The sequence below is a fragment of the Spinacia oleracea genome, chromosome 4 (assembly GCF_020520425.1).
Source record: "Spinacia oleracea cultivar Varoflay chromosome 4, BTI_SOV_V1, whole genome shotgun sequence".
Classification (NCBI taxonomy): Eukaryota; Viridiplantae; Streptophyta; class Magnoliopsida; order Caryophyllales; family Amaranthaceae; genus Spinacia; species Spinacia oleracea.
In genome coordinates, this window is record NC_079490.1 from 2,935,729 (window position 1) to 2,957,792 (window position 22,064).

Genomic DNA, 22,064 nt, shown 5'->3' on the forward strand with positions numbered 1-22,064 from the left:
TGAATCAAATTCTCAACTATGCAATTGCCAACAATTGCAAAAAAAAAAAAATGTACATTGAGAGTTATACAGAAGTGTTAAAAACATTTGAAATAGGGCTACTCTTCGCTCGAGGGTAACACCTAAAACTATCTGATTTAAAACCGTACTAAACAATTAACCTAGTACTTTCTATAGAGAGTTAAATTGAAGTGTCAACACATTTGTAATTGGGTTAATTAGCAGAACATTTTGATTAATTACCCTAAAGTCTATTTTTGCACACAAAAAAATTGAATGCAGAAATCACAACCCAGAATGCTAAACTGTATGGTACAAAGAGGCAGACTTCAAGCACAGTCTACAACTCACAAACACAAATACTTGCCCTAACTACAATTCCTTGAAAAAATCATCAACAATATATAGGTAAAAAATGCGCATAAATAGTCGCTATTTTCATACTTCAAATTATTTAGAAACCAACTGAAATTCATGTCAATTTGCATGATCTGCACATAAAGAACCTGTATAAACCCCAATTGTCCTTTACTAACGAAGGCGTTAAACAGAATCTAATTCACCATTATGAGATGCTAATCTTTCTCCTCTTTACCAGCAAATTGCACATGATTTCAGCATTTTTTTTCCAGCAGCAAATCAGTTTTACACAGGTTTTCCAGAATCAGAAGCAGAAACCACCCACTTGAAAAACTGACAACAAGGTCCTCCGTTAGAAGTCCAGTTTCCACACCCGAAGAAGACACACCCATGTTTAGGTCCCGGGTTTTGGTTCACCCGTTTGGTACTTGTCAACCCACAATAGCAGTAAACATACGGTTCTTTCAAAAGATTTGCAGGTTGGAACGGAATGGCAGTGACCGAAGGGGCAGTCTTGTAATTTTGAGGTTGATAAGTTAGGTTGCTTTCAGGAGTAGTAGTAACGGTCTGTTGAACTTGAACAGCACTAGGATGATCAGCAGTTTGCCATTTAAGAGAATTTGTTATGGATAATTTGAATCCCAGCTGCATAAGGTGGGAGAGCAGATTAGCTGTGTTCTTTGCATCGTCCAGCCCGCAATGGGCCCGACCCTCCCAAGTGAGCCCGGCAAGTTCCACCGCTTGTTTCAAGTTGCGCCTACCACTTCCGAATATTTTGTTGAACGGGATTTTCAAATTAATCCACCTGAGAACATTCAAGCCAAAATGTAAACACAAAGAGAGTTCTACCGGAAGTCCAAACATTAAACCAATAATTTCATCTAATCATCTGATTACAGAACTTATCCATCAGTGTTCATACATGTAACACGGACTTGGCTACAAATACTCCCATCTTAATCTGGGTATTCAACAGGGTAGCCCAATATGTATAGGGTTCGGGTCAACTTTGGGTAGGGCTCTTATTGGACAGGGTCAATGTAGGGCCAAACTTATAACACAATAATTTTCAAAACTAAAATAGTTATGATATACAAAAATTATATGGATAGCTTCGTATTCACTTGTATTCACATACCACTCTCTTTTTTTCATTTTTCCTTGTTCGTTTATTGACCTGCCCATTATCAGCCCGCTATTGACATGCGACCCGCTTTGACCCACCCAATTTGACCCGCTGAAATTGACTCTTTCATTACTTGACCCGCTTTTGACCGACATCGACCCTGACCCGACCCGCTCAATAACCAGGTCTACTCCCATCTAACAAGGATACGTTAAGAAGTTTAGACACGACCAGTTTCTGAAAACTTGGGGTGTTCATGATGTAAATTGAAACTCTCCAAGTGTCCAAATGAAAACATAGTGTTTCTCATTGTAAGAGTATATAAAGATAAACTACGTTACTGACAGAAGAGACCGGATATTCTGGAAGCTTTTCAACCAAATAGGTAGTATATTCAGCAAGTTAAAACTATAACATGAAATTCTGTTTCATCCTTTAACAGTGAATGAAGAACGTAACAAAATATTAATTTCATTATACAACTTCTTTTAGTTTTTGGCTTACCGATTGAAATATAGTGGCTTTCTTATCCTCTTGAATCTGCACTCTGATTCCAACATTACTCTACAGTCCCAGTCGGACCATGTCACTACAGCAAAGTTTGTGTTCTTTATGCCCTTGTCTTCAAGCCATTTGTCATGCATAAGGAGCGCATCACTCAAAAGAACACCTTTGTCCACCTGAAACAGTATACAGAAATTCAGTCATGCAAGGCATTAAAATATTGGTGCATCGTTTAACAATTAATATTGCATGGCATGTTAGCCAATAACTAGCAATCAATGATAATTTTTTTTTTTTTTTGGTTCTACTCCTCCGGCGGTGGGCCCTTCGGCGAGTGGACTAATCTCCGGCCTGTTAGAGCTCTCTTCAACCTGCTCATGGCTAGGTCGATCGGTTTCGGGACGCAGGAGTTTGCATGGGTACCTCGAACCCAAGACCTTGGTTAAAGAGCAAGAGACCCTTAACCACTCACGCCAACCCCAATTAGTATAATCATGATGATTTTAGAAAGCAAGCCCAATATTCATAAAATAGGCCTAAAGGAAACTCAACCAAAGATAACCTTCAAAAGTTGAACGAAGATAAAGAACATCACAAAGATTTACTTTCCAGACGATCCTCACAACAGGGGTTTTCGAACTCTTTCCTTAAAATTCAAGAATAAACAGGATACCAGCATTGTCAATATTGGTTAATAAGTAACAACCTTCAAATACGAGTAATGACCTAATTTCTATCTGTTAAAAAGGTTGACCATGTTCTTAGACAAATAACTTGTTCAAGAAAAAACCACTTAAAGACAAATTTGACTTTTTAAAGCTTCAAAATAAATATATCTTGAGGGAATGGATCTCTTCAAATAAATAACTAACTTGATTCCTCTACGGAATGATTTTTTCAAGAAGAAAATAAAACAACCTAATAGAGGAAACAAAGAGGGAATATAGATTGTAGGTGAAAAAAAAGTTACCCTGGAGTATCCTTGTTCTTTCCCGTCTCCCCGATAATACAGCAATCAACTCCTCAGTAGTTTATAATAAAATATGGTAAAATAAAATGGAAGCCTAGTAGAAATTAGATCTGCATGAGTTTCCTTTGGACCTCAAAAGAGGAACAAAACCAACAAGGGCCTGCAGCCCTGCACACACAAACACAAATAGTAACTGACACACTCAACTCCCTGGTAGTTATATCATTGTTTCTATTTTTTTGACGGAAATATCATTGTTTCTAATTAATTCATGAATAAGGTCAGGCTATTGGGAACTATTTCATGCCTACAAGAGTACTTTTTCCAGAACAAGTTTAGCTCCCAAGGCAATGGACCATTCACGGTTACTAATTGGAGCCCAAAATGGATGATGTATTTCAGATTTGGAATTTTAAGCCAAGAGATGCCCGTAAAATCTTTTGACCAAATTTGAAATTCTTTTAAAAAGTTTGTGCACAAAGGCTATGTTAGTCACACTTATCATCTCACCTCAGGTACCCGTGTCAATACTGAACACTCAGATGTTGGTATGTCCACCTAGATACTTCATTTCTAACCACAATCATTCAGAAATTGCAATAAATGGTCATGTGCCTTAGTGCCTTTAGAAATAGTTGGGGTGGAGAGTTTCCCTTTTGAAAATTACATTTATTACCCTGAAGTCTAAACAAATCCTTGGTGAAGCGTGAAGCAACTTCTTTTGATAGTCCTAAGACACGTCAACTTGTGTTGCAACAATACAGTTCTAAAAACTGTATTGTGAACTGTTTCACTTATTTTTCTAGAACCTTGTAAATCACCAACATTGAATTTTCCATGGCAAGAGTTCTAACATGGACAGAATCACAGAACACAATAAAAAAAATAACTAAAATTCAGCCAGATGTGCGTAATACGAAGCTGGAAAGATAGCCACAATGTTCATCTTCTTGGCCTCCATTTACTAAGCAACATTAAATACTAAATTTATTTCTAAGTGAAGTAACTCGAATTACTCAAGTATAACATATTACTTTCCAGCATAATGCAGGTCCTAGTACACATCAAACCCAAATATCTTATCCTACATTTCTACTTGGAAGACCACCAGGAGTGCCAGAGGTGAAGGCAGACAAAGATCCAAGACCCGTGTTCACGTATTTCAAAGGTGAAAACATGAGAAGTCCTGGGAGGTTAATCAACGAAAGGGTCAATCCTTTAAGCATGTCATGCTATTAGAATTTCGTGCAGACTAACTGAATCGAAATGGTCGAAATAAAATACTGATCTTTGAGTATATGGACTTCAGAACAGGCATTCTTTTCTATTCCCTATTCTTGCCGTTTTTATCCTACTTTTCGTTCTCCAAATTACTTGCGACTTTATGAAACAAATAGTACTACTCCAAACTTGTTAATTTTTATCAAGAAATACATACTTCTCTTCTTTTTGGATAGGAATAACCAACAAATCTGCTACGTACAATAACCTTAAACAAGGTAGTGTAAAGACAATCCATGGCCTACCATAACCCAACAAGTAACAACAATAACAACAATCGTATAATCATGCATGTATATGTGAGTGTGTGCGCACATGTGTGTGACATTTTCATAAATTTATCCTGAATTTTATGAAATTGCCTTCAGGCAAGTAGGCAACTGTTAACTGCTGTTATATCAACGAACAACGATATGGTTTTGTTTCTTGAACAGGCAAGTGATATGGCCAAAATAACTCTTAATTTACAGATTCATTAACATTATTTTTACATAACACAGAAGGAAGATGTTCATTGCCAAAAAAAAATTAACATTGAAGTTAGATGAGAACAGCATCAAGCCATCAATATAGCTGATGTACAGAAAGATACTAACTAGAGGATTCGTAAAGGTATTCAAGTGGTAAGAACTGAAATATTGTATAAACTAAAAACAAAAGGTAACTAGAAGTGAATTGAAACAAACCTGAGACTGCTGAATGCCTGTAAGTGATTTGCAGAAGTCAGACAGTAGATTATGATGTGTAGGCCGCACATACATCTGAAAACAGCCCTCCAATTGGCCAGTTCTACTGTTCACAAGCACAGATGGGAACTCAATTATTTCCTGTGGGTGAGGATTCCTTTCTTTATCACAAGTTGCCTCAAAATCGATCACCACAAAATACTGAAAATCTTGGAACACATAGTCGGGTGAGTAGCTCTGAGGAACCATCTGCATAGGAACTTGAGGAAGCCAATGTGTTGTTTGGAAGTAGTTTCCCATGTTTGCTGGATAAAAGCAGCCATCATTTAGATGGGATTGGCTATTATGCACATCTTTCTGACTATTAGGGGTTAATGCTGACCAAAGATAATAGCTTTCTTGCCGTACTGGTCTGCCACAATATTCACTTTGGACAGCTAATTTATCATGAGTTACTACTGCTCCATTATTGGAGTCAACATTTGCTTGTTTTTCACCATTAGTATACTTGAGTTCCATGGTCTGTTGTCCACTGAAACTCCTCGGATAAGTAGGGCCATATAAATAGCTTTTAGATTGGACGCATCCAAGGGATGCCTCAAGGCCCTTTTGCATTGTTTCTGCAAGGAAAAACAGAAGTCAGCCATGCAACAAAAAGTAATACTTCCTCTGTTTTTATTTAAATGACGCAATTATTTAGTCGCGTTTGCCAATGCACGAATACAAACATTAATATCTTCAATTATGGATAAGAAAAAAATTATAAAAAGTTGATATTTATAAAATATTTATTGAAACGAATCTAACAAGACCCCCATATGACTAGTTTTTTCTTAAGTATAAATCACAAAAGGAAGTCAAATGAGCTTGTGACCTTGTGTGAATAGTGTCCAAAACCCAATTGTGTCATGTAAATAAGAATGAGGAAGTACAACATATACAAGTAAGGGGGAAAGTGCATGTCCTTATTAACCGTCTTTGAACAAGTAAAAAACAAGATTTAATACTAAGTCAACCTAAGCAAGATTTATTACAGGGTAGTAGCAAGCCAGGATCCAAAGCAGATATCTCCTATACTAGAAACATTTAAATTTTCTTCATATCTATTCAATTTGGCATCATCTAATGAAGACAGCCCAAAACAGGGTAGGCATCACAGGTAGACTCATAAACCAGTGCAAACATTCAGGGGACAGCTAACATCAACCAATGCAGAAAATCTATGAGAAAAGGGAAGAATGAAACAAGAATAGACCCACAACAACCAACGAGAAAAGGTTATTGGACTTAATACAATCTACTGTAGATCCTTGACAATAAATTTTGGGCTAATCAGATAAATAGATGAATATCATAACTCCAATCGAGGTTACACATAACAGAAAAGGAAAAGTCATTACTCTGTGAACAAAGGCCAACAGGACATGCAGAAACGTTATGACTTAACCCCAAACACAATAAAAATGACATAGGATTCATGAATTAAACTTTAAGGCTCAGTTTTCTCTGACGGAAAAGGTTTTTCATGGAAATTCCTTACAAGAAAGGGAAAACACAATTGTGAAATAGTTTTCCTTTATTTGGTTCCTTACAAGAAAGGTCATGGAGAAAAAGGGAAATGGAAGTGGAAGGGAGAGGATGGGTGGGAGGAGAGAAAAAGAGGTTTTAGAAGTAGGGAGCAAATTGTGGCATAATGTTTTCCACCCTTGAATAACTATTTTCAGTGGAAAACATTTTCCACCTTTGGAAAAATTGTTTTTCACCCCTTAACAAAACAAAGGAAAATGGAAAAATGAAGATTTATCCATTGAAAAAAAAGATCTTGAGGAATAGATATGTTCTTTGATGATCAAAGAAGATAACATAAACAGGTGACAAATAAAAGGGGCAAGATAGAGGGGAAGAGAAACCAGCAGAGACGATCAAATGCACCTGAAGATTCACCACGCAAGCGGCCAACAGATTTAAGCTTCAAGTCTGCTTGGGGTTTAGAACGTCGCAGAATCGAGGATTGACATTTCTTCATCTTCAACAGATTATGATAGATCTTGAGAGAGAAAGAGGATATGGAACAGGATGAAGTGACGCGGCACTTATACTGGGTATAAATAAATTAGGTTGAAGACTCCAAATTACAATTGAGGACTCAACAGAAAGAAGTGCAATTTTTGTAACGTCAAAATACGGGTTGGCAATTGACGTGCAAGAAAGTAAGTTATTTAATACCAAAAATAAATTTTTAAAATTTAGTAATGGGTACATAAAACGAGCCATTTTTTTCTTCTAATGTTAAAAGTATACAATGATGTTTAGGACAACCTTCTCTGAACAAAACCAATCTAATACTTCTAACTAATGAACTTCGAATATATGAAGTGCTGATTTTGCCCATACAACCTAAGACTTAAACACATGAATTTTGGACGAAAATGACAAACATAGTATATCACAAATGCATAATGAACCATCAAAATTGAGATAATTGAAGACCATAACGCCAGATGCACCTAACCCGCCTCAAAGAACGGGAAAAAAGAAAGAAAAAAAACCTGGACTGATTTTTGAAGATATATTTCCTTTGGAGGTTTTTGATAAAATTGTTGGATCTTATCCTAATTTAGTAGATACATATATAATGCTGACGGATATAGAAGTAGATCTATATCATGTTAGTTTCTTTTTTGCATCCTTGACTACGTTTTCCTCATGGCTCATACTGAGACCAAGACTTGGGAAAGAAAGAAGTACTCCCAACCCTTTGCTTTCCCAATTTCTCCCAAAACAGATATACTTCATAACTACAAAAAGAAAAATAGTACACTAGGTACACTCCCATGTTCATACTTCATAGTTATAAATGATGATTATAGTGCAGTTGTTGTTGCTGATTGGTTATAATTATTATGCCTTGAGGACAGCTGACCATCTTTTGACAAAAAATTAGCTGTATACGTAGTATAAGTTTATTTTATAAAATGATTTTGGCATGATGGTAAAGTCGGTAATTGCAAACACAAAGTCAAGGGTTCAAAGTTCTAACCTCAGCCCCCATTTTGTTTCCCTAGCTTGCGCGTTGCGCCATGTGGATCCTAAGTGCATTAGACAGGTATGGTTATTTTCCTCTTTGAAATAGAGCAAGGGTGGATGAAGAGAAAGAGAGTTAAAATGGAGAAAAGCTGCTCACCCCATATCAAAACTCTGGTGCTTCTGACAAGGCTCTTGCCTAAGTCATGGTGGAGAAAACAACTCATCAAATCTAAAAGATTTGGTGTCACCAATTCATCAAAGAAAGGTATTGGATGATAAAAACAGTCCCTGTTTCAGCTTCCTAGCGCTTCGTTCCCTTCATTTTCAAAGATAGCCAACAAATCCTACATTAGCAATGTGTCTACAACACTTATTCTAGTCTTTGGTTACAGTGTCAATTAATCTTTCAGAAATAACTTTGAATCTTCACTCTGCTTATCTTTTTGTTACTAAAAATGAAGCTCTACCTATTATTGCCTCTCTATTGATTAAACCAAAACCTGATCATAGATCTTTGTATCAAACAGCAAAATTGATTGAAGCAAAACCAGACATCAGCTGCACTATTTTGGTGTTGCAATTAAAATGATACCATAAACAGGACTATTGGTCAGTGGACAAACTAGAGTTCACCTATGTCTACTTCAGCTATCAGATCTTGGCACCACTGTCAGTCTGTCAGATACAAAACTTCACTAAAAGCCATTGTTTTAATAGCTTAAATAACTCCATCAATTAAGAATATCCATGAGAGTTGTCTACACGCATAAATTGTACCCAAGTCATCACAAAATCAAAGTTTTAGTTTCCAATGCCTTCAACAGGAAATGAATGGTATGTTTCCACGGTGCCCTATTTCCAATTAAGAAGCTTACAAAAAAAAGTAGACAGCTCTTTAGACACTTTGGACACCCCCAAAAATTACAAACGTTAAAGGAATTTAGGATAGAAAGGCTAACACAGAAAATAATACTGTCTGGATGTGAGAATACTAGATGTAACGAGATAGAATATTGTATAATAAAGTCTCGAATCTATAAATAGCTAATCACTGATGAACAATGTGTGGCTAGCTTATTAAATACCTAAAACTAGCCAACTATACATGTCAAACTCAAACAAGTTACCCCATGAATTACAAATAGCTCGAATCTATAAATAGCTAATCACTGATGAACGATGTGTTGCTAGCCTATTAAATACCTAAAACTAGCCAACTTACTTGACAAACTCAAACAAGTTACCCATCATTCCGACCACAATGGTAGCTCAACTATTAAACTTACATCTTACACGAAAAATATGTAATCCTCCTCTCATTGCTAAACTTCAATGACTAGCCTATAATACGCACGAACCTGGGAATCTATAGAACCCCCGTCCAGTCTCTGCAATTCATGATTACATAAACTCATCACTCCTGCAACTAACACTATAGCTTCAAACTCCTCTCTTATAGTAAGAACTCATCATTAAATAGAATAGTTTATTTCTAATAACTAATTCAACTACCTTCGACTTGTTTCATGACTCCATCAAAACTCCAGCTATTCAACTCTGGCTAACAATCTCAAACTCCCTTCCCCACAAAAAAAAAAGAGGTAATTCTTCACTTTCAATTAGTGGATAAAGATACAGAATTAGCCAATTCTAAAAACCCCAAAAAGAGGTAAAGAAAGGGAACTTTTTTCCTTGAACAAGTGAACAGAACCCATGTCACTTGAATCAGACACAAAAAAGCTATGTCACTCTGCCTAAGTGTTCGATTCCACTGTTTTATGAAAAAGTTTCCATGATATTGGCCAAGAAAGAAGTGTCGAAGAGTCCATAGCCAAGTCGGAGTGTCAAGATCAAGTGAAATCCGACTTAACATAGAAAAAATTGCTTGATCACTAAGACCCAGATAGTAATTACAACTCCAAACTCAAATAAATCAAAAACCCATGTAATTAAAACGCAAAAACACTGACATTGTCACAATCACAACTGTAAAGATCCCAAATTTCAGTCAAGTATTCAAATAAATTTTTTTTAAAAAAACATACAATCACTAATTTTCAATTTATAATAATTGGAGAACAAAAGAGCAATTCCTAACCTCGATTATCTAGGGCCATCATGATCTTGTGAGTCGAAACTATTAATTAGCGCGAACATCAGATCTCCCACCAAAAAAATTTCTAAACCTGAAAAATTACCAACCATCAAACAAAAACCCTTTGTTTATAATTTAACCCACTAAACGATCAACCAAATTGCACCAAGAAATCAATTGAAAATACGCTCAAATTTCTGGGTTTTGTGTTATAATTTGATAGTAATCGAAAGACAATTAGTAAATTGGGTGAAATTTTGCTCACCAGTTACGATTGTGGGGGGAGAAGGGTTAGACCACAGAGGAAGAAGAAAGCTTTTATTTGTGTCATGGGATTTTTGGATTTATACCATTTATTAAATATTTATTTTATTTTATTATTTCATTTACTTGGGAGTTTATTTTATTTTATTTAATTTAATTTAATTTAATTTAATTTAATTTAATTTAATTTAATTTAATTTTGTATTGGTTATTTATTTTATTTTTATTTGCTTGGGATTTTGGGAGTTTTTTTGTTTTTTTTTTTTTAAAAAATTTAATTGGGACTTTTGGAGTTTATTTTATTTGTATTTATTTTCATTGGTTATATTATTTACTTGGGAGTCTATTAAATTTTTTTATACTGGTTATTTATTTATCTTTTGAGGGAAATGCTGGTTATTTATTTAATTTATTATGGAGTAATTTTTTTATTTTTTTATTTTTATTTTAGTTATGGAGGTTGAATTAATTTGGAGCCAGATTTTGAAGAAAAGAATCACGTAAGAGTGGGCCCCAAGGAACTTGGGTCAATTTCTTAATTTAAAGAATTATAAATATTTAAAATAAATAAAATAAATTGGGGTTGTTTGCGTGTAAATTAAAGTGTATTCATTATTATTTGAGTTACTTTCGCTTCACTCTTATACTTTCCTATTTTTCTTTTTGGAAACTTGCTTAAATTGACCAACACCTTTGATCTTCATAAATCATAGTAATGGCTATAATTAATTAAAGTTTAATAAAAAAAACATCACTTTTTTGGTTTTTATCTAAATATGCACCTTAGTCAAGATGGTAAATCATATCATTGGCTCATGGAGGCTATGACAGTCTACAATAAAATTATAGATATCGTAAAAGCGTTTAATAATTCGGAACTCGTATAGTTAGTGGTCCAAACGTTTCACATATACCTTATGGGACCCCGAGAGGTATATCTGATGGTTAAAGCCATCTAATTCGACTTTAAATGATATATTAGTCAATTTTTCTCATAAAAAGTATGTTGTTGAATCAATGTCATTCCGAGCATTTAAATGACCATCTAACCAGTTTTGTTGGTTTCAAACTGCTTATGTGACTGTCGGAAATTTTCGGAACTTTCGAGACCAGGTGCCGGAATCTCCAGATGAGAATCAAAGTTAAAGAACAGAGCAAATTATAATATTAGGTTGCATATTACTACTTAATTGTGGGTAGTGCTGAATTCTATTTAGGGTGCTTATTAATGGCAATGGAAAACAATATACAACATATTTTCATTGAGGGAGATAATTTACTTATAATTCAGATTTTGCAACAAATAGCTCGTTGTCCATGGAAAATACAGCTGCTTATGGACGACATGAAACAACTGCTCTTTAGTTTCAACAACCATAATTCAAGACATGTATATCGAGAAGCTAATCGTGTTGTTGATTACGTAGCACCCATTGGTCATCACATTACAAGTCACCTAGATATTGGTTTTTTTTTTCATAGACAATACATTTTCTTATTTTATTTCCTTAGATAAGTTGAGATATAGTCTTGAGAGAATACTAACTTCTGTATACCTTTCCTTTTCAAAAAAAAAAAAAAAAAAATGTACAACTTTTTCCATGTTGTACAAATTAATCTTTGAACAAAGGGGTTTCGCTCCAAACGTAAAGATTAAAATAGGACACCCAAAAACGAAAAAACGTAAAGAACAAAAAGAAACAGATGGAGTATAAGATACAGACAGGGACATAAGTAGTAGTACAAACTAAAAGATCAGTTGTACAACTTTCCCAAGTTAGTACAAAATCATCATTTGATAGTACAACAAACTGAGAGATGACTCTGTACAACTCCTTGAACTTTTGTACCATATCATACTATCATGCAGTACAGTGCAGTTCTGCAGTACTGCTGTACTAGATTTCCATGGCTGCCACTATAAAATCAACACCAAGATTTAATAAAATCTACAATCACCAGAAACCAACCATTCATCACATTTGTCACAGACGACTCGTAAGTCGCAACAACAGGTGGCGAAATCCTACAGGAGCGACATGAGACCACATGAACAAGGCATTCTGCATTTCTGCACCTTCCCAAAACAAATCACCATTTTTATGGGTGATTTGATTTGGGTTCGGGTTTTCTGGGTAGGTTGCTATCAAGTGCTGCTCATGTGTTCTCAGGTCGCCCCTGCCGGGCTTCATCCACTACAGGATTATTATAGAGCTTATCAACATGAACCCGGCCCGCTGCCGGTCTGGCCCGAAAATAGAAGGTTTTGAGAAGAATATGTAGGCCCAATTTCCAGGCTCAGTCGAATTTTAAAAAAAATTGACGGGTTTTTGGGCAACAAAAGAATACACTTTAAGTTATAACTTTGACCCAGCCCAAATGGCCCGAAATAGCGGGTTTCGGGCACACAAAAGCAGCCCGATGTTTGGCCCGGCCAGACATAATGTGCTGATTTATAATGATGTGGCCCAGCCCAGACCCGCCTTTTGATCAAGTCTATTGTTACATCCATTCAGACCAGACTTCAGAGGTACTGGTGAAAGTACTGCAAGGATAACAGGTAAAATTCCTTCAGAAGTATAAGTAATTAGGGTAATCTAACAGGTGCGCGCGCACAGACCAGCGCACATATATTACCAAAGATTTTCAAAAGAACTGCAGCCATATAGGAAACTAGTACCCAGAAAAACATCACAGCAAATGACCTAAAAAATAAAAAATAAAACTAACACTAAGATTATAATCTAATATCACCTGCAACCAACCATTCATCACATTGTTACAGACTCCAAGTTCGCAACAACAGGTGGCGAATTCCTACTGGAGCGACATGAGACCACATGAAATGAATGAGGCATTCTGCATTTCTGCACCTTTCCCAAACCAGATCACCATTTTTATGGGTGAGTTTGGATTCATGTTTTCTGGGGAGGTTGCTATGCAGTGTTGCTGCTCATGGGTTCTCAGGTCGCCCCTGCCAGGCTTCCTCCACCACACGATTGTTACATCTATCAGAAATCAAGATCCCGATTACTTCACATGAGTCCAGACTTCACAGGTGCTGTACTGGTGAAAGCACTGAAGTGCTGCAAGGATAACAGGTAAAATTTAGACCTGATAAAACTGTAAGTCGGGCCAGGCTCGGGCCGGATCACAACTTAAAATTCTGTCCACGATGTCAGGCCAGGTCACAACTTAAAAATTCTGTCCACAATGTCAGGCCAGGCCGAGCCCTGTTCCGAAAGATTCTGCCCAAACCCCGTTATTACAGGCCAAAAATAGCGGGGTTTTTGGGCGAGTTGCTGGGCCAGGTCAAATTTATAACTAGAAATGCAAATTTGATTTGCCCAAAACCCACTAAAAAATAAAAAATTCAGGCCTAAAGATTCTGCAAAAAACTGCTATTCTTCGAGCCGGGCCAAATTTATAACTAAAAATGCAAATTTGAGTTGCCCAAAACCCACCAAAAAGTTAAAAAAAAAATGGGTCAGGCCCGAAAACCGGGCCTAAAATTCTACCCAAACCGCGTTATTTTCGGGTCAGTGCGGGCTCATGATGGTCAGGTCTAGTACAATTCCTTCAGAAGCATAAGTAATTAGGGTAATCTAAAGGTGCGCACGCACAGGCCAGCACACATATATTAAGATTTTCAAAAAAAATTGCAGCCATATAGGAAACTAGTACCCAGAAAAACATCATAGCAAATGACCTAAAAATGTAAAATCAAAACTAATCTGAAGTAAATGATGACATACAGCAAGATTGGATATGAATGATTGGGTAGTCCATTCTTCAACTCTTTCTATTAGTCACCAAAATACCAATGTGGGATTTGATCTCTTGAATATCTTGATATCCCACTCTTTGCCAATCCCCGCCAATTAAAAGGAAACCTTCAATCCCATCAAATGATGGAACAGTTTTTGAATTGTCAATCCCATGAAATACCAATTCAGAATTCTGTAACTCTTTGCCAACCCTGAATTCTTTTGTTGTCTCCAAATCACAGGCAGCTTCTGTTTTACTACTAGATTGCCTTAATTCAAGATGTTTCTCAGTATCACAATCAGTGGCCCGGTCAAGAACGGGTAGACAACCCGATGATCCCACGGCCCGAGGTAACATCCCTATAGGGCACGGGTTCCATGATTTAGCAACGGTCCAAATACTTGAACCTTCCATAACACCATCATCATCCTGAGTGGTTGAAACATCTGAATTGCTGATTTTACGGCGTTTAACTAATTCCAACTTCTCTGCAGCTTGACGGATATACCCCTCTTGAGTAATAACATCAATGGTGTTGACACCTGAAGCAACATCTGCAACAAGTCTTGGGTGAAGTTTTTTAGTGAGGGAAGATAATTTGCCGAGCTTCTCACTCAGACATCGATCACGAACCATTTCTGCTAGCAGCATGGCTGAATCTAGAATGTCTTGATTTTCAGGATCAGAGATGTGGAAACATCTCCTCACAAGTTCAATCAGGGTTGTTTTAGGAACACAGACTGTGGTATCTGTTGTGTTTTCTTGAGGTTCATGTTGAGTTAGTTTTAGACCTTTGAGAACTAGCACCAGCCACTTAAAAAGTGAAGAAAGAACTCCCATTTGTTGCATCTCTGGGTCATATTGCAATATGCTGAAATGTTTATGGCCTAAAAGAGCATAAAATCCATGTTCAGACAAACAGCACTTAAAAAAGAAGAAACCCAACTTGATAATACGCAATTTATTGAACAAACAAGAAAATGATCAAATATAGACTGGACTATGATAAAACTAAGACGCCCAATTCATTATTTATTGGAAAATTTGCCAATTACTACCTAGGTCTTTAGTAACTTTGCGAATTACTACCTAGCATGTTAAAAATTGCAAATTACAACAATAACTAAACACCTAGGTAGTAATTGACAACTTTTAACAAGCTAGGTAGTAATTCGCAAAGTCGCTAAATACCTAGGTAGTAATTGGCAAATTTTCCTTATTTATTAACTGTATAAGGGCATATCAGCCTCGCAAGGGTAAGGCTTGCTTATAATGATTTCGTAGCTGATGGTTTTAAGTTTTTAACAGCAAATGATAAAGAATTTACCACACTAGACTTGAGAAAATTAAAATAAAGAGTACAAACATCAAAGAAGTTCCAGCTACTAGAAAACTTCGATTACAAGGACCTAATTGCATACAGGTTGTGTGACAGTGCAAAAACAATTGTATTATAGTATCAGACACACAGTACTACGATTAAAGATGGTGGTCAAATCATTTCTAGATGCAAGATAACTCATTGAAGTGATGTGGTGGTGTCATGCGAAATGTGATGAGGATATTTTAGATGAAATCGATCATAATGGCACATAAGAAATGGTATAAATCTAATACTTGTTTAAAAGCATCAACTAATTTAGTAGCCGAGATCTCTTATATCACTAAACAAACAAACAAACAAACAAAAGACATCAGAGTAGAAGCAACAGAACAAAGCAATTACCGGAATCTTCTCTAATGATTTTTCGAGACTCAATCATGTCAAGAACTGCTTTTAATAAGCTCAGAAGTAGTTCTGGTTCCTTTTTGCAGACCTTACTTATCACAGGCTTCCATTCATCAAATACAGCCTGTGCAACATCTAAGCTCAAATTTATCTGAATGTTTTCAGGAGAATTCACCAAGTCTAATGAGTACGATGAATCGAGTAAGAATTCCAGCAACACAGAGACCACATCTGACGAGAAGAAAGAATATAATCGAACAAGGTTTTTCATAGTCCTCGTTATCTGTTTCTTAGATCCTGCATATCATCAAGAAAAGACAATTGTCACACTAAGCCATGGTGTAGCAATTGTTATTGTTTAAACAATTGATGAATGCAATGAAACCCAAATAGCAGGTAAACATATTGAATAACAATATCAATTCAACCAAATTGGTGCAGTATTTGATTGTATTGTGAAATAACAAAAAAAAAATCTTATTTTATGTACAAAAGATGGTATACACCACTGACAAAAAAGAAATTATAGTTGGAAATTTTATGTGATGAATATCAATGTAAAATTGGGTTTTAAAAAAAATGTATACAATCTCGAAATAAAAATGTGTATGTGTGTGGGGTGGGGGGGGTGGGGGGTGGGGGGGTTCCCCAAGCAGTTGGGATATATCTTCCATTCTGTGTCTGGCACATCACCTGTTTAACAATAGCATGTAACGATGCCTTAAAATGATTTGATTTTCTTAACCATGAAAAAATTGTTAACGTCAAATGAAACAATGAAGCGTTAAAATCACAAAATATGATTATTTAATGGTATATATAGTCCCAGGTCTCCAAGAACCAGTGAAACCGTAAATAAAAATCTACGGCGTTAACATTAGAGGTATTCTGAAATTTTCCAAGGGGGCATGGAAAAGGAGTTGGACAAATATTTTCAGATAATGGGAGAATCAAAGAACATCAACGTACCAGACTCGTAATGTCATACAGACATAAATCATAATAACTTTGTTTTTATCACGTCATTGCAACAAAATATATTAAAAAAAGTGAGGAGCTCCTTCGAGTTTAAAGCAATCTGAAAATGTCTTACCTACATATTTAGAAGATTGGGCTTTGCTAGCCACAACAGACAAAAACTTATTGCGCCCATGAATAATAGCACCTACCATTTGTTCATGATGTTTAACACCTATATAAGAGAGGCTATACCATATCAAGCCCTAGCCAATATAAAATAGAGGGAGTCAACTAGTCAAGTAAGAAAATAGATCACACTAATATAAAGAATATACAGCAATGCAAATGTGCTTAAAAGGAAGAAATACAGCATAAAGGCCACAATATCATATCTACTAAGACAAACTACACAAATCGCATATCTCATATAGTCATATAGTCATATGTCATACAGCATCCAGAAGAGGTATACTAAAGGACAGTATTCATAGCTGTGTTGATGGAGACATGAAGGTTACCTAAGACGGAAAGTAAGGTTAAATAAGACAATTCTTCACAATTACAGGACAGAAAAAGCAAAACAAATAAGCTGGAATTGTGAGGAAAACTACCTATATGTCCTAGCCCATAAAAGACAGAAAAGTTCTTGTTCTCCCCTTAAACTGCCTCTATCACCCTCTTTCACCTGTCCTATGAAGGCTATGATCCTATCTACACATTACAATAAAATAGAAAACATTTCTAAAATAATGCAGCATCCATGATTTTACCCAAAAAAAACAGTGAAAATACTCGGTGTACACAAACTATGCAGTTTAGAGTTAATGAACTGGTGGTTTACTGTAAAGCTGAATAAGGCTTCTTTTAGCTGCAACTTCAACTCCCCCCCCCCCCCCCCCCCCTCCCAAAAAAAAAAAAATTACTCCGATAATCACTACAGTCATTAACTCTTCCCTTGCAGCTCAAAAGTCAAAACAGAAGAAAATTCAGTCTCAAGAAGCACATACTTGTAAGAAATCCCACAACTCAACTTTTGAATCCAAACCCAGAAACCCAAGAATCTTTTAATTGACTTCTTATTTCCCTGTTTCCGAATACAGTTAACAAGGTTTGATGGGTACTAAACAGCAAGTATACCCATCTATCAACACATTGCCAACTTGTCTTTCAGCTTTCTACCAGGCTAAACTTATAGGACCTGAAATGGAACTAAAAAGTCAACAATATTAAACCAAAAAAACTACTGCACTCCCATTGAAACAAATGCCATACTGATCCTACCATTCCTACATGTATAATTGAAATAACCACTCATCAGTATATATTGGCCTCAGTTTGTTGTCATGTTGAACAATATGTGTTTGGCAGAGTGAATCTATGTTCCTACTATCCCTCCCGTGTTGCTGCATATACTGATATGTTACATAACTCACCAGCTTGAGAGATGTCAGATGCTCGCAGAAGTTAATTCTGGAAACCAGTATCATGATTCAAGACCCTTAGAGTCTGTTGATTCAGAAACATTTCCTTTCAGATGCGATCTAAGACCAAGAAAGAAAACCCAAAAGTATTAATTTTATACTTTCCGTATGCAAGAGGTTTGTTCCTATCCCCTGGGCATGCCTCGGGCACTTTTGCACTCCTGTAGCTATGGGTTGGACTTCTCAAGCTGTAACTCTTGACTCGCTTTTGTGCTTTGAATTTATGACCCCCTCCCCCCCTCACACAAAAACAGAAATAAAAGAAAATAAATGCATGCTCCTATATAGCTGATGGAATTGAACATCATTAAACCCCCTGCTACCTAGTATTTAACTTGCAATTAATCAATTGACCTACCATAATGCTGAGAATCTCAAAGATCCCTCAAAAGGTTAGCAGTGATTTTAAGAAAAACCTAAGCTCTTTTAAGGATGCATTCAGCTAAGTAATGACTCAAGAGAAGACAAGGTGAGCACATATAGAACATAGACTCATAGAGTATCCGGATCAAGCAAGGAAAAACAGCTTGGCAACAATATGACAAACAATCCTGATAATATAGTAAATGAAACTAAATAAACAAGAGGGGAGTCATGGATACACAAGACTTCTTTAAAAGAAATTATAGTGGATGACTTACGGTTCCCCTTGACTCGTAAAGAACTTGACTCAGGGTTTTGCTTGACTTTCAAACTGAATGCCAGTTCACGTAATTTAGACCTGATTTCCTTCCTGACATTAACACTTTCGCCACTTTGGTAAGGAATTGCGTTCTTCTGAGAATCCCAATAGTAAGATTTTAACCAATTCAGTGCCTGGATATGTGAATACAAGCAAGACATCAATTCGTACTCAAAATAAATGATTATGCTACAGAACATATTCCAACCATTATGAGTATGTGTATGCATCTGGTAACAATGCCGGCTAATTATAAGTAACTAAAATATGCTAGTTAGTTTATCTTGTAAGGTTTAACAGAAGAACACATGAAATATAAATCCTACACCACTACAAGAGAGGTAGAATAAGACGTACTTCCTATATATAGCTTTAGAAGTGTCAGATTCAGAAGGCTGAACAGTGAACACAAAAAGGACAGAAACTCACTCCAAGAATACAGATAAGTGAATAGATAAAAACCTTAAAACAACCGGTAAAGAGAACTTAGACAACTTCATGGGGACTGAACTAATTACCAAAGATATCCTTATGAAACATAAGTTTTTTTATCGTCAACAAACAAAGAGAAGTGCATGTATCTAAATCATTCAAATACAGAGTTACTCATTGAGGCATACAGTAAGTAAAGGGAGGGTCATACCTTAATAGAGGCTGAACGAAGCAGCCGAAGAGAAGGAAGCTCCCGGTGTGAACCCTCTACATAATAAGCAAAAACCAACTAATAAAGTTAGCTTTCAGTACAATAGACGTTACAAGCAACAGAATAACAGCATAAGCCCAACAAACAATGGAGCCTAGAAGACAACAAATACGAGGTTTCAGAATTAAGTCATAATAACATATGGGTGGTCGCATCCTTATTACATCATACTCCCTCTGTCCCTTAAGGATTGCCCCATAGAAGAAATGTTACTTTTAAAGTTTTGGTTGGGTTGAGTTAGTGAGAAAGAAAATTGGTGGAACCAAAAGTAGTGTGTGTGAGAGTAAAAGTGTGGTTCCTAATGGCCATCTATTGTATGGGGCTAACTTAAGGCGACAAACCAAAAAGAAAAATGGGCAATATTTAAGGGATGGGAGGGAGTACATATTAACCTGACAACGGAAAAAAATGTGATGATGAATCGTTCCCAATTTGAACTTGTCTCGGGTTTCTTACCATGACGAATATCAATCAGCATGTGCGGCATGTTGATTTTTGCAGCTGCTTCAGCTATTGACATCTCTTCTTTCTTACGTGTCTTTTCAATAACAGCATTCACAAGCCTTATGATAACAAATTTAGAGTAGGTAAGCCAACTATAATACTGAATATCCACTGGAAAGGATAGTGGTTTGCAAGTTCAGATAGATAAGTAAGATCAGAAACAAAAGGCCTAAGCAAAGACCATGAAATCCATGTACCATCAAACAAACGAACATCATGCAACATATGCAAAGTACAAAGTATGAAAGTAGTAATCAAGTGTTGCAACGACTAACAAAATCTCTCTAATTACATCATTATCATGCATGCTTCAGCAACCCATCAAGATCAAAACCTATATCACTATTTCATCTCTAGCGTACAGAAAACAATTCTTCCTTAAACAGAAGTACCAAATTAAATAAAGCATTTTCCTTTCTTTAAGCATTTGGCAGTCCGCATACAACAAGTTTCTCTTCTCTTAATGCCTGCTATTCTTACACTTTTCATGTTGATAGAGTAAACCAAAAACAATTCAACATTCACGTTGCATTTGGAAATACGTAAATCTATTGATATTTTATCTTACGATGTATGAAAACTACGGAAATCTAGTATTTGGTTAAGTATTTGCACTTGATTTCCTCTATCACAAACAACCAATGGAGAATTCAGGATTGTGGATATCACTAAGTTTCAATTCTTTTCTACATTGAAGAACCAAACAAGCGAAAACAACAGAGTACTTATTCGACCACATAACTTTTCTAGAGTTCTCACGGGCTTTACTTTCCATAAATTTTCAAGTTCGCAAACCATTAGCATTGCCAACCAAACGTTCAAGCAATCACAAATACGAAAAACTTATCTGCAAAGGGTACAACTCCACTTGATTAGATAGTGAAGCTCACCTCATAATAGCCATAGTGTAAAGCATAGCCAACACTTCCTCTGATTCAGAAGCTCCATTACTAAACCCCTCACTACAATCCAATCAACAATGATCAATTATAACAACCACTAACCTAAACAATCAAAAATTCAAATCACCAAATTCTCAGAATCAGATAAACACCTGAAGTGATGATCTTTTTGCTGAATTTCAACAATCGAAGCCGAAACTTCAATCACAACTGGTAAACACCCTCGGCATCGCCAAGCCGCAATCTGTTCCCCCAAAAAAACAGATATTCAATTCAAATATTTGATGATAAAATTAGAAAACTAGAAAATGAGGAATTAGGGTTTTACATACTCTACGAAGAGCTTTGGCGATGGATTGAGGTGAAGAGGAAAATAGAGAGAGTCTGACGAAATCCCATTCTTCCCAATTCAACCATGGAACCAGCTTCTGGTTTTCGGCGAGGTTTGAATTCGTCTCCTGCAGCTCAAGTAGTGACTCCATTGACGACGAGGTTCTGAAGTGGTGGTTCAATTTGGTGGAGCAATTTTAGTTAGACCTTAAACCCCAAACCCTTCATTTCCCCCAATTTACATTTTCCATTTTATGTTTGTTTTTTGGCAAATTTGCCAAAAAGGACCTTTTATAACTCAAATTTTGCGAGAAAGGACCTTATATAATTTTTTTTGTGAAAACACACCTTAAAGTAATTTTTTTTGCGAGAAAGGACCTAAGGAATGTTTCCGGCATTGACTGAGCTTTTCCGGCCATTAACTTGCACGTGAGCAGCACGTGTGGCTTACGTTGGCTAAAGACAATGATTTTCCTGACTCTTGAATTTTCAAACTTGATTTTATTTCGGTTTTTCTTTTCAACTTTAGGTTTTAAAGCTTAGAATTTTGGAGGAAAATTGGGTGTGATTAGCAAAATAATGCCACGCGTGCTTCTCACGTGCAAGTCAATGGCCGGAAAAAACTCAGTCAATGCCGGAAATTTACTCTTGGTTGTCTTTCGCAAAAAAAATTACATTAATGTGTGATTTCA

At 36.2% G+C, this 22,064-nt stretch overlaps 2 protein-coding genes across 6 annotated transcripts; both read right to left on the reverse strand.

Annotated features, from left to right (window-relative positions):
- Positions 1-378: 378 nt before the first annotated feature.
- Positions 379-10,403, reverse strand: LOC110783329 (uncharacterized). 2 transcript variants are annotated; one of them, XM_021987656.2, is made up of 6 exons: positions 10,053-10,319; positions 8,112-8,270; positions 7,968-8,016; positions 4,928-5,547; positions 1,991-2,166; positions 379-1,165 (listed from the first exon to the last, which is right to left on the reverse strand). In XM_021987656.2, exons 4-6 carry the CDS (start codon positions 5,540-5,542, stop codon positions 646-648), a joined length of 1,311 nt encoding a protein of 436 aa, XP_021843348.2. In that variant the 5' UTR covers positions 5,543-5,547; positions 7,968-8,016; positions 8,112-8,270; positions 10,053-10,319; the 3' UTR covers positions 379-645. The 2 variants fall into 2 exon arrangements, with proteins under 2 accessions (XP_021843348.2, XP_021843347.2); XM_021987655.2 differs by lacking the exons at positions 7,968-8,016; positions 8,112-8,270 and having other exon boundaries at positions 10,053-10,140; positions 10,315-10,403.
- Positions 10,053-21,611, reverse strand: LOC110783330 (pre-rRNA-processing protein las1). Of its 4 annotated transcripts, none has more exons than XM_056842857.1 (10): positions 21,375-21,611; positions 21,195-21,286; positions 21,031-21,102; positions 20,093-20,199; positions 19,577-19,632; positions 18,893-19,067; positions 16,904-17,002; positions 15,808-16,107; positions 14,069-14,968; positions 10,053-12,231 (listed from the first exon to the last, which is right to left on the reverse strand). In XM_056842857.1, exons 1-9 carry the CDS (start codon positions 21,522-21,524, stop codon positions 14,106-14,108), a joined length of 1,914 nt encoding a protein of 637 aa, XP_056698835.1. In that variant the 5' UTR covers positions 21,525-21,611; the 3' UTR covers positions 10,053-12,231; positions 14,069-14,105. The 4 variants fall into 4 exon arrangements, with proteins under 4 accessions (XP_056698835.1, XP_021843351.1, XP_056698836.1 ...); XM_021987659.2 differs by lacking the exon at positions 10,053-12,231 and adding an exon at positions 12,722-12,858; XM_056842858.1 differs by lacking the exon at positions 10,053-12,231 and adding an exon at positions 12,887-13,399.
- Positions 21,612-22,064: the final 453 nt, after the last annotated feature.

Excerpts from the sequence above, each read along its gene's own strand:
- LOC110783329 (XM_021987655.2), bottom strand. The coding sequence starts at position 10,074 with ATGATGGCCCTAGATAATCGAG. Across the intron at positions 5,548-10,052 it reads GATGGCCCTAGATAATCGAG|AAACAATGCAAAAGGGCCTT; the intron begins GTTAGGAATTGC and ends TTTTCCTTGCAG. Across the intron at positions 1,166-1,990 it reads AAGCCACTATATTTCAATCG|GTGGATTAATTTGAAAATCC; the intron begins GTAAGCCAAAAA and ends GAATGTTCTCAG.
- LOC110783330 (XM_056842857.1), bottom strand. The coding sequence starts at position 21,524 with ATGGAGTCACTACTTGAGCTGCAGGAGACGAATTCAAACCTCGCCGAA. Across the intron at positions 20,200-21,030 it reads TACACTATGGCTATTATGAG|GCTTGTGAATGCTGTTATTG; the intron begins GTGAGCTTCACT and ends TGTTATCATAAG. Across the intron at positions 19,633-20,092 it reads GCTGATTGATATTCGTCATG|AGGGTTCACACCGGGAGCTT; the intron begins GTAAGAAACCCG and ends CTTATTATGTAG.